General features: G+C 43.4%; 1 protein-coding gene across 2 annotated transcripts in view; it reads left to right on the top strand.

Annotated features, from left to right (window-relative positions):
* The window catches only part of UBE2K (ubiquitin conjugating enzyme E2 K), a 59969-nt gene that overhangs the window by 33245 nt on the left and 14534 nt on the right, over positions 1-12190 (top strand). For both annotated transcript variants that reach the window (XM_019552846.1, XM_019552847.1), the window contains 2 exons: positions 3993-4051; positions 11511-11593. In XM_019552846.1, coding sequence (XP_019408391.1) covers positions 3993-4051; positions 11511-11593 — 142 coding nt within the window. The remainder of the gene's footprint in view (positions 1-3992; positions 4052-11510; positions 11594-12190) is intronic.

The following is a 12190-nucleotide window of genomic DNA, read 5'->3' on the forward strand; positions in this document are numbered from 1 at the left end:
CCTGCACTTGTCAGTATTGAAGCGCATCCTGCTTTTGTTAGCTCACCCCTGTAACCTATCCAGGTCTTGCTGCAGTCTTTCCCTCCCTACTAGCGTGCTCACCTCACCCCAAATTTTGGTATCATCAGCAAATTTAAACCGGTTTCTTTTCATCCCGTCGTCCAAATCGCTGATAAAGAAATTGAACAGCACGGGGCCAAGAACCAAGCCCTGGGGGACTCCACTGCCCACTTCTCACCAGGTCAAATATGACCCATCCACCACCACCCTTTGAGTACGACCTGTCAACCAATCTGCAATCCATCTATGGTGCAGGCATCAATGCCACAGTCAACTAGTTTTGTAATGAGGGTGGGGTGGGACGGTGTCAAAGGCCTTGCTAAAGTCCAGAAAGACTACATCCATGGTGACACCTGCATCCAGTGCTTTTGTGACCTGATCATAAAAGGCAATCGGGTTGGTCTGACATGACCTGCCCCAATGAAACTATGCTGATTGCCCTTGAGCATCATCCCTGAAGCCAGCCCATCGCAGATGTGCTCCTTGATGATCTTCTCAAAGAGTTTCCCTAGGATTGAGGTAAGACTGACAGGCCTATAGTTGCCTGGGTCCTCCCTCCTCCCTTTTTTGAAGATAGGGACCACGTTGGCTATCTTCCAGTGATCTGGCACCTGGCCCAAGCACCGTGAGCGCTCGTAAAGCCGTGTGAAAGGCCCTGCAATAACCCCTGCTAGCTCCCCCAACACCCTGGGGTGGAGAGCATCTGTCCCTGCTGATTTGAACGTGTCCAGTCCCTCTAGAAGCTCTCTAACCCGGTCTTCCCCAACCTGAGGTTTGGAGGCGTTCCCCTTGAGTCCGTCTTGCATCAGAAAATGGAGGTGAAGAATTGGTTAAAGAATTGGTCTGCTTTCTTCTCTGGCGCACCAGATTGCCCAGAGAATCTTGTAGGGGCCCCACATTTCCTGGTGCCTTCTTCATCCTCCCTATGTATTTGAAAAAGGACATTTTATTAACTTTATCTCTATTTTTATTATCTCTGCATATGCCAAAGGCTGAAAAAAAAGTTAGTTGCTATCAGAGCAGTGCCCCGCCTATTAAGAAGCACATTTGAGCACAGTGCGACACTGAGGGCATGTACCAAATGGTAACTCCGTTACATTTTTTTGGAGGCTGCAATGTGTGGAGTGGACAGCTTACACTTGTGTGACACTTCCTAGCACAGTAGGGAGCACAGTGGACATGATTTAAGATGATTGGCTGCATTTAACTTAAGGTTTCTTTCCAGTCTTGACTACTCAACCTGTACTTCACACCTCTTCCCTCCCAGAGCCCATCTTAACACCTTTTATGTTAAACCTTTATCAGCAGCATGAGCTCCTTTGAACAGGATGGAAACAAACTTCCATCAGTTCCACTGTATTGGGAGTATAAAAAGCATGAGACAACTTTTTTAACCTTTTTGCACAAAGTTTACAGTCTAGACAGACAGAAATGCAGGCCAGGCCAATCGTGCTGGAGAAAGAGGATGCAGTGTATACATTTTCTCCCCCCGTTTTCAGTTTTTTTTAAATTTGTTCCTTCCTTGCCATAGCTTTATTGAAATTATTTATTTGAGTTCAAGTCACTCAGTTACTTTGTTTAAAAATTTGTATCCCTTCTCATTTTTAACACTTTATTACCTTTTGTTTTTAGTGGTAGTTTTTTGGGTGTTTTTTAATGTAAACGTATTAATGATTCAGAAAACTGCTTGTGGTTGTTACTGAAATCATTGCTGAGTTTTGCCTAGCTCTTGTTAATGCTACCTTTTTGGTTCACTTACAGCTGTTGGTTTAAGTATGGATATCTTTTGTTGGGCTTGGGAAGGAAGAGTTCAGTTTTAATTTTCTTGAGCTTTTTCTATGCTCTGAGATGAAGAAAAGCACTTCAATATTCCTTAATTATGACACCACTAGATTTATGGGCTTTTATTCAAGTTTTTGATAATCACTCTAGTTACTGAATGTAAATTGTGTGCTCCAGAGAGTTTAAATAATTGGGGAAAGAAGCTTATATAAAATGACATAAAATTTAACAGTAACTTCTTTGAGAGCATGTAGAATTATGATACACAATTATATGAGAAGCAAGTGGAGAGGCCCTTGTTTCCTTTTATTTGGTAATGTAGTTCGCTTCTCGGCCTCTTGAAGGCTCGGATCGAAAACATTTACCTATAGGAAAAAAAGCATTATATAGAATAACTGATTTGAAGTGTGATCTTGCAAGCTACCCTTTTTCTTGTGCAGAAGACTCATTAGGAACTTGGCTTGTATAGGGTAACTACCTGGATTGGGGGTTGGCATGCTACCCTTGTACAGTTGGTGGATATGGGTTACAGGTAGAGGGTATACAGTACAATCTTACATACTTGAAATAAAAGAACAAGGTAAATTGTGAAGGTAAGTGAGAGAGAAACCTTTTCATTCCATTTGGGAATAGAGTAGTGCACACAAGGAGTGTTGTTGCCTATACCTTACTTAATAGGAAATAAATGTAAATTGTTGTATAGATTCTGTTCTCTTGCAGTGCTATGGTCCATGAAATTGCAATTAGGTAGAGACTTTAGATGTTTTGATATTGCCACAATGTAGAATTATTGGCAAAAGATTATAACTTTTTAAAAATGCTAGTGAAATAAGAAATTCTTAGTTCTTCCTATTGGAAGTGTTCTTAGGGACAGGTAATATAATACTGAAATAATGACTGCAAAATCAGAAATGTTTCTAGCAGAGCAGCATACTGTAGTATACAGCTTGAAGGAGTGACCTGCCCTTTTTTATGTACTGTAGATCTGCAAGTACCTGTTGGTTGATTTTGCTCATTGAATTTATGTGCACATGTATTTTCACATTGAGACTGGTTAAGCATAGAATCAATGAGTCAGAAGGGACCTGGACAGATCATCAAGTCTGACCCCCTGCCATGGGCAGGAATGAGCACTGGGGGTGGAAGGGGTCATAAGACCCCAGCCACGTGCCTATCCAGTCTCCTCTTGAAGATCTCCAGGGAAGGTGAGAGCGCCACCTCTCTGGGAAGCCTGTTCCAGGCTCTGGCCACCCTTACAGTGAAGTAGTTCTTCCTAATATCTAACCTAAACCTATCTTCCCTCAGCTTGTGGCCGTTGTTCCTGGTGACTCCAAGGGGGGCCCTGGTGAACAGACTTTCCCCGAGTCCCTGCTGGTGGCCCCTGATAAGGTTATAGGCAGCCACAAAATCCCCCCTCAGTCTCTGCTTGTGGAGACTGAAAAGATTCAGGTCCCTCAGCCTCTCCTCATAGGGCTGGCCACGGGGGCCCTCAACCATACGAGTGGCCCTCCTCTGGACCCTCTCCTAAGCAGTACATAGCACGTGGTGTATGTAGTGTACATTAAAGAACTTCAATGCTGTATGAAATCCTTAAGCTATACAGCAAGTTAGCCCTGAGCTGTAGGCAACTTAAACTGAAATTTGAATTGATAATTGATTCCGTGTTATGCAGAGAGAGTATTTATAGTGATCAAGTTTTGGAATACGGTGCACAATTTTTGTTTGTTTGTTTCATACTACTACTGGGCATTATCATGTATGTTATGATTTATTTAGTGTCTGCTTTTGGTATTTTGTATGAGTTTAAAATATATTTTAAATAGAGTGGGAGGTTATGACAAATCAAATAAGAAGCTGAAGATTACTGAACAGAATGAGTGCCTTTGAAAAATGTGTATTTCATTTGTACAAGATTTGTGGATCTTACTAATACAATTGCATTTATATGTATATGTGTCTACAAAATGTTATCAAGTTCAAAATATCTTCCAGATTTTACACTTTTGGTTATATTTAAACTACTGACTTTAATTTAAGGTAAACTTAAGGCTGACTTCAGTGCTTCCATTGATATTGTATACTTAGTTGTTTTTGTTAGTTTGTATAATCTCCCATTTAGATTTTGTTTGATTTTATTTTTTTTTCTGCAGGAGGAAGATATCAGCTAGAAATAAAAATTCCAGAAACCTATCCATTTAATCCTCCTAAGGTACTGTGATTTTAATTTTGAGAATAATTTTGCTATGTCTTGCTGTTCAACTTTTATTTATGTAGGAAGACATTTCCTTTTCAGCTTGCTTTTTTCTTTTTCAGAGTCAGTTTTCCATTTTTTGGTTGTTTCTTGGTAGAGACTTGGTGGAGTAAACGTTCAGCTTCATAATTGCATATTGTCAGTAGTCTGAGGTTAAATTCTGGACAGTCTCCAAAGTGTGGATATCTGGGTAGGAACTCTGGTTTGAAGTAGATACCATATAAATTGACATCCTCTCTTTCTGTTAGATAAACCTGCTGAAGATTGCTCTTATATAGAGAGTATTCAGAGAAGAGTGATTAATTTTCCTTTTTAAGAAATGCTGTATTAGTGACATACTATATACTCCTAAGTTTCTTGGACTGCATAGATTTCGTTTGGCCTTTATCCTTTTATGTTTTGTATTCCAGGTTTCTAGTAATCGCGAAATGTGATCGCTGTTGCTGTTCTGCTGTACCTTGAATGAGTGTTGCAAGCAGAGTAATAATATTTCAGAATACATAGGAATCTTCTTTTCATTTTGCTGCTATGTAGTTAAAAGATGCTTAGCGCACATGGTTTGGAGCTATTTACAAAATGAGAGGACCTGAAAAGAGCAGGGGAAAGCAGAGCCATTTGAAAATAGGAAGTTCAGGGGTTGAGGGCTGCAAATAAGTACATGTATGAATCCATTATTGATACCCTGTAATTTTGAATTTGGCCTTTTTCATCAGTGTGTTGCAATTGAACCTCTGTTGGCAGATAAGGTACAAGTTGTCTTATTTTTAAGCCTGGACAAATATCTCAAGATTAGTTGTTCTTTGATTAAACTCTCATAAGACACAGACTGATTCTCTGTAGACTAATCATTTTGTGGACTAGCCTCCTTTCTGAGTTAATTCTACTTTGTGGTCACTTAATGTCCCTCTTGTAACCACTGCTGTTCATTGTATCAAGTGTTGTGATATGGGGAAATGATGTGTACTTTCCTATGCAAATAAATTTTACTGTATTCCTATAATATTTCTTCTCCCATGATATATATCCAGTTCATTGCTCCTTTTTAAATTCCCAGGATCCATGTTTTCTACTCTTAATCTAGGCTTTGATTCCTTGAGCATTCTTTCCCTTCAGAATACCTGCTCCTAAGTGCAGGTATTTTGAGAGCTGCAGGTATTATGCTTCTGCCAGCTCCTCTGTAAACTCTGTACTCCTACTTAGTAGCCTGGTCTTCAGGGTCTGACTGAGCTTCCTGAGTCCTCCTAATACAGTTCCTAATGTAGTCTGTATGTCAGTTGCTAAGTACCCCTTTGAATTAGGGCAAAGTGTGGATCCTGGTTATTTTCTCTCTGATACCTGATATGTGGGGGTGTTGCCAGATTCAGGCTGGTGCTTCCTAGCCCTGCTTTTATAGACTGCTTTCTAGGGACTGAAATGAGATGGAATGGAAAAGGAAAGATCCTTGTCATAAGATGGCAACCTCCACTGGTGACTCCTCCAGAAACTTCTACTCCCCATACTTTTTTAGAAGGGTTTATTGGAGCTCACTGCACTGCAACTCAACCTTACTGGTTATTCTGGGAATGTGCTAGTTTTTGTACCTCCCCCTCCATGGCTAGGCTTTCTTGTGCAGAATGTACTTTGTCAACTGTAATCATCCTTCATTTATATAAGAAATAACTTAGCCCTTACATAACACTGGCCTTTTCCCACAGGACCAGGAAAGCTGTGCCAGTCCTAGCCTAGAAGGGAGCAGAACACATGCCCTGAGTGCTTTGGAACCTGCCCAGTGCTGAAACACACAGGGGGGCTGTTCTGCTCCCTTCCTGGGTTTTTCAGTGGCTCAGTGTCCACTGAAAACTGACTAGAACAGGGGTGGGCAAAATGCGGACCGGGGGCCAGATGCGGCCTGCTAGGCCATTCTATCTGGCCCGCAGGCCCCCTAAAAAATTTAGTAAATTAATATTTATCTGCCCTGGGCTGCCTGTCATGTGGCTCTCGATGGCTTGCCAAAACTCAGTAAGTAGCTCTCTGCCCAAAATAATTGCCTGCCCCTGGACTAGAGCCAGCCAACCTGCCCCCAAGCCCAGGTAACCAACTGCAGCACTTAAGTGCTGGGAAGTGTAGGCCCCTGCTTCGCTGCATCTGGGCTGGAATGCAGTACGGGGAGTTCACGGTAGAGAGCTCTGTGCATGCGATCCAGCCCCTCCCTTCCCTGATGTGGCAACTCCCTAGCCCCCTTCCCTGACCTGCAGACCCCTGCTCAGACTGCAGCACTTTGTTCTGGGAAGCATAGCTACCTAACAAGCATAGATGCCTCCCCCCTGCACTCCCCTCCACCCAAACAGGTAAGTCTGTGGCGGGTGGTGGAAGGGCTGTGGCCCCACTGATCCCAGCCCCGGGGGCTTTAGGGCACGGTGCAGCCCAGCTGCTACAGACAGCTGGCGCTGGCTGCTCCCAGGGCCACTGAAGCCAGGGCTGGGGTGAGTGCCACTCTGTTCCTCTGCTTTGCTGCCTTGTGCAGCCCTGGGAGCAGCATCTCACCCCTTCCCTAGTCCCAGCTTCACTCCCTCGCCATGGGAACCTATCCCTATTTGTTACATTGTAAAGTGGGCTCACTTTATGCAAATTTGATTTATACACCATTCTCTGGGAATGCATGTACTGCTTGAATCGAGGGAAACCTGTATACACGAAGAGTGGGAAGGAAGGAAGGACAAATGGGGCACAGACATGCTATCATGACCAGTAAGAGAGTGAGACCCTAAATGATTGAAATACATCATTCAAAAGCTCTTGTACCAATTTTCTATAGAATTTTGGATATGAGGATTGTCACACAGGTGTTTAAAAGAATTAATTATTGTCAGGATATGTAAGGGCAAAGAGAATAAATCATTAGTCATAACTACAGAATGATCTCTGCCAGCCATCTCTGGAAAGGTCTGCAGTTGGATTCTCAAGTAATGTTGCACTCTGTAGAAAAGAAACTTCCACAATCATGATGTAGGTTTTGAGCAAACTGAATAGCTGATGCAGTTTTTCTGCCTGGCAAATCCAGAAGTGACAAGAACTAGTTTCATAGTAGTTAGGGGTCAGAAGGGACCTGAATAGATCATCTAGTCTGATCCCCTGCCACTGACTGGAGCACACGCTGGGATCACATGACCCCAGACAGGTGTTCTTCCAACCTCTTTTTGAATTTACCCAAGGTAGGAACAAGAACCACTTTCCTAGGAAGTTGGTTCCAGATCCTAGCCACCCTAACAGTGAAATAGTGCCTCCTAATCTCTAACCTGAACCTATTCTTTAGCAGCTAGCAGCTTCTGGCCATTGTTCCTTGTCACCCCAGGTGCTGCTGGAGGGAATAGGACCCTTCCTATATGCTTCTCATCTCTCCTAATGAGTTTGTAGGCAGCCACCAAATCCCCCCTCAGCCTCCATTTGCTAAGGCTGAACAGGTTCAGGTCCCTCAGCCTCTCCTCATAGGGCCTGCCCTGTTGCCCTCCAACCAAGCGGGTGGCCCTCCTCTTAACCCTCTCAAGGCAGGCCACATCCTTAAAGTGCGGTGCCCAGAACTAGATGCAGTACTCCAATTGAGGCTGGACCAACATCACATAGAGGGGGAGTATCACCCCTCTGGACTGGCTTGAGATGCATCTTTGGATGCATGACAAGGTGCAGTTGGCTTTGCTGGCTGTGGTCTGTCATTGGCGGCTCATGTTCATCTTGGAGTCAATTATGACTCCAAGATCCCTTTCCACCTCTGCTCTCAAGGGGGGAGCTCCCCAGCTTGTATGTATGCTGTGAATTCTTTCTGTCCAGGTGCAGCACCCTACATTTATCTACATTGAAGCCTATCCTATTACCATCCACCCACTTCTGTAGTCTGTCTAAACCTAATTGCAGCCTCTCTCTCCCTTTGAGCGTGCCTACCTCTCCCCACATCTTGGTGTCATCAGCAAACTGAACAGGGTGCTTTCTGCCCCCTCATCCAAGTAGCTGATGAAGCTGTTGAACAGCGTAGGCCCCAGGACCGAGTCCTGGGTGACCCCACTCTTCACATCCCACCAGGTCGAGTATGACCTGTCTACCACCACTCTCTGAGTATGCCCCATCAGCCAATTTCTGACCCATCCAACTGTGGGCATCAGTGTCACAGTCACTCAATTTATTAATGAGAATGGGGTGAGAGATGTGTCAAAGGCCGCCTTAAAGTCCAGAAAGGCACGGTGACACCATTATCCAGGGATTTAGTTACCTGGTCATAAAAGGCCATCAGGTTGGTCTGGCAGGACCTGCCTTTGAACCCATGTTGATTTCCCCTGGGCATCATCTCACCTGCTGGCCCCTCACAGATGTGATCCTTGACAGTTTTTTCAAGGATTTTCCCCAAGACCAATGTGAGGCTTATGGGCCTATAGTTTCCTGGGTCCTTCTTTCTCCCTTTCTTATAAATGGGAACCACATTAGCTACTTTCCAATCTCTGGGCACCTGGCCTGTGGACCACGATTGCTCGTACAGCTGGGCCAGGGGCACAGCAATGACCCCTGCCAGCTCTCTCAACACCCGTGGGTGGAGGGCATCAAGGCCCACAGATTTAAAAACATCCAGCTCTTCCAGAAGTTCCCTAACTACTTCTGCGCAGACCAGTGGTCTGGCAGTGCTATCCCCAAGGTTGCCCCTACCTGTGGTGGGAGAGCTGTCCTGGTCCCTGTCCAAGAAAACAGAGGCAAAGAACTTGTTAAAAAATTTTGGCTTTCTCGTCTGACATAGCCACAAGATTACCATTTGAGTCTAATAAGGGCCCTACATTACCCAGTGCCCTCTTCTTACTCTCAATGTATTTGAAGAAGGACTTCTTGTTGTCCTTAATCCTGATCGCTAGGCTGAGCTCCACCCCCTCTTTGGCTTTCCTGATGGCCATCCTACACTCACGGGCCAAGGACAAGTATTCCTCCTTGGTGATGGTCCCTCTCTTCCACGGGGTGTATGCCTCCCTTTTGGCCATCAGGCATTCTCAAATGCCTTTACTGAGCCATGGGGGTTTCAGAGCACTCTTACCCCCCTTCTTTCTCTCAGGGGCTGTCACACTCTGAGCCTGGAGAATCGTCCCCATAAGGTATGACCATCCCTAATGGATTCTTATATCCTCTACCTTTTGGGCCCTCAGTGCCTCACCCACTAATCTCCTAAGTTTGTTGAAGTTGGCCCTTCTGAAGCTGGGGGCTTTAGTCTTGGTATAAGCCCTCAACACCCTGTGCTGCATGGTGAATGATGATCACTGTCACCCAGGTGGTCAAGGACCTGCAGTCCCCTCACCATGTCATCTCCAGTGGCTGAGACCAAGTTCAGCAAGGCATCTCCCTAGTAGGGCTGTGCAATGCTAGCAAAGGTACCTGCAATCTTAAATTGAGTGCTGTGATTTGCTTTGGAACTGGGGTTTTTTTAAACTCTTCAGGCCTCCTGTTGGAAAGCTGTCTTAAGGCTGCCAAAGAGACTGCACAATAATACATGGGTGCTAATGATTGAATTGGTGGACCAATCCAAAGAAGATCTTCGGCTCTTAGTAGACTTCCGCTTCTGCAAACGGTTTTAGACTAACCATCAAGTAAAGAAAAGCCAGGATTGTGTGTAAGCCACTCTTAGAAGAGAGTCCCTTTCATATTCATGAGGGGCAGTAAACGTCTAATGATTCTTGAGTTCACTCATTTGGAAGCATCTTGAACAGTCATGCTGGGAAGATAGTCTCTTACATCCAGAAAGCTAGCATAGTCTTCAGCATGCTTACAGAGTGTGTCAGTATGGGTTCAAGCCCTCCAGTAAATTACAGACATAAAAAGCTGATTTCCTTTCCATGGTGCTGTATGGGTGGTGAGAACTCTATATTATAGAAAGTACATCTGTCAGCTGGAGAAGTTTCATCAGAGATACCTTCATGCCCTTTTCCGGGTGAGGTGGTATGACTAATGACAATATACTGTATGTCCATTGACTGTATGTCTATGGTGGTAATAACAAGCACTGGACTTAACATGTGGTTTGGATAGTCAGCATACAAATGCCCAAGTGATTCCTGTATGGTGATTTAAAGTCTCAAATCAAATGACATACCCGTCTTCAAGAAAGTGTTTCAAGGGCATCCTAAAAGGGCGATTGATTGAATGCAACCTACTGCCTAATTTTTGTCCTCATAGGTATAAATAGGCAGCAATGGAGCAGCAAGGTAAGGAAAAGCATAGATAATGAAGGACTTGCCCAGCAGCCATCCAGGTTGCATGCTAAGTGGTGTTGCAACTTTGTTACAAAAGACACATTGCAGGTGGGCCTGCATAGTCATGTGTATAGGCACTGTGTTTGGGTTGCCTAGCCCTCAGTGCGACACTGTCATGCTTGACTGTGATGGATTCCCAACGGCAATGAGTTGGAGTGCATCCTGGGATGAGGGGTCAGAAGGAGATGAATGGAAATTGATTGCTGCAGCATAAAGCACCATTTTGGTTTTAAGATTTGTTAAGAATACAGTTTCCCTTGCTTTTATTTTAATATACTCAGTTTTGTAACCAGAATTCAAATACCGCGCTCACTTTTGGTAAATAAATTAAGTTCTTACAATTATTTCTGTGCAAAAATGAATGTGATCAGTGAGAGAGATCGTTCTAGCAAGACAGGAAGTTGGTTGTAATCAAATATTGTTTTATATTAGTTGGAAAATATTTTGTATGGAAGGGAACAGAGATGGATGATTATAAAGGGAGTACAGATAAGGTACTAGGGAACTCTCAAAAATATTCTTGTTGTTGCTACTACAGTTTACCAGAACAAGTGGAAGGCTGCATGTAAAAAGTGCCAGGAGTCCCTAGAATCTTGTTGTTTTTAATGAAGAAAAAATGCTGCATGGTCCTTTTAAATACCAGGCTTGGCAGTGTCCATTTCAAGGTGCTTGAAACAGTGTCTATACTTAGTCTCCCAGTTGTGTTGAAGCAGTGGCACTGCTAAGAGTTGGTTGATTTAAAAGACTTGCACCACTGGGGAAAGACCTTAAGACACAGTTATTTTGTGGGATGGGGAGAGAGGGATCTCTGTGTGTAAGGAATAGTGGGATCAGCCTGAGAAATGAATCTTTTGGGCCTCAGTCCCACAATCTTGCTGACCCTAGGTGAAATAAGGTTCTTTAACTGTCTGACAAGACTTGAGATAACAAAGCTTTATGGCATATGCTCATGTACAGTGATTACTGAGCAGACATGTGCTCTCGTTTCTTACATTATTCTGTGTCATAATCTATTGTAAATTAGCTATTCTTTCCAATATGAGTTCAGTTAACCTACTCAGATGCTTCCATTTTTTTTTTTTTCCAGAAGAAGTTTCGTCCTGTTTTTATAGTACTCTATTCTAGTCTTGATTTTCATTTAAAAAAAATCTTTTGTTTTCTAGGTGCGGTTTATCACCAAAATATGGCATCCTAATATTAGTTCAGTCACTGGGGCCATTTGTCTGGATATCCTGAAAGATCAATGGTAAGGGATTCCATATAGTTCTCAGTCTTAAACCTTGAATCATAGAAACCTGCTACTCCTTCATATACTTGCAGTTTTATCTCATGAGCCCCAAATCTCAACAGGCTTTTAAAGCTTTTAAAAATATTTTTTATTTCATAGTTTGATTTTTTTCATTCATAGATGCTACTTATTTTGTAGTTTTCATGTCCATTTTATGCAGTTTCCCTCCTCCAATAACAAATACTAGTATGCCTACCCAGGTGGCCAGTTTAGGTGCAGATAGCACAGCAAATGTTTATCTTAATTTTCCTGCTTTGCTTGCACTTTATTTGTAACACTGAGAGGTATTGCTGCGTGCTGAGTGGTGGTGTATGGAATGGGAACACCATAATATAAAAAGTAGGGTGAGGGAATATAGGGGAAAAGAGGAAAACAAAAGATACTGACCTCCCAACTTTATGCACTGCTTTAGCAGTGGTGGTGTTCACTGTTTGAGATGGACAGAATATTTTTCCGTCACTTGTCCCCTCTCAGCATTCCATTTGTCAGTAAGCTCTAAAAAAAAATTATTATTGCTCAAATATTTGGAATAGGCCTGCAGGTAACCCCGGCTGT

This window comes from Crocodylus porosus, unplaced genomic scaffold (genome assembly GCF_001723895.1).
Source record: "Crocodylus porosus isolate Cpor-Errol unplaced genomic scaffold, CroPor_comp1, whole genome shotgun sequence".
In the NCBI taxonomy this organism is placed as follows: domain Eukaryota; kingdom Metazoa; phylum Chordata; order Crocodylia; family Crocodylidae; genus Crocodylus; species Crocodylus porosus.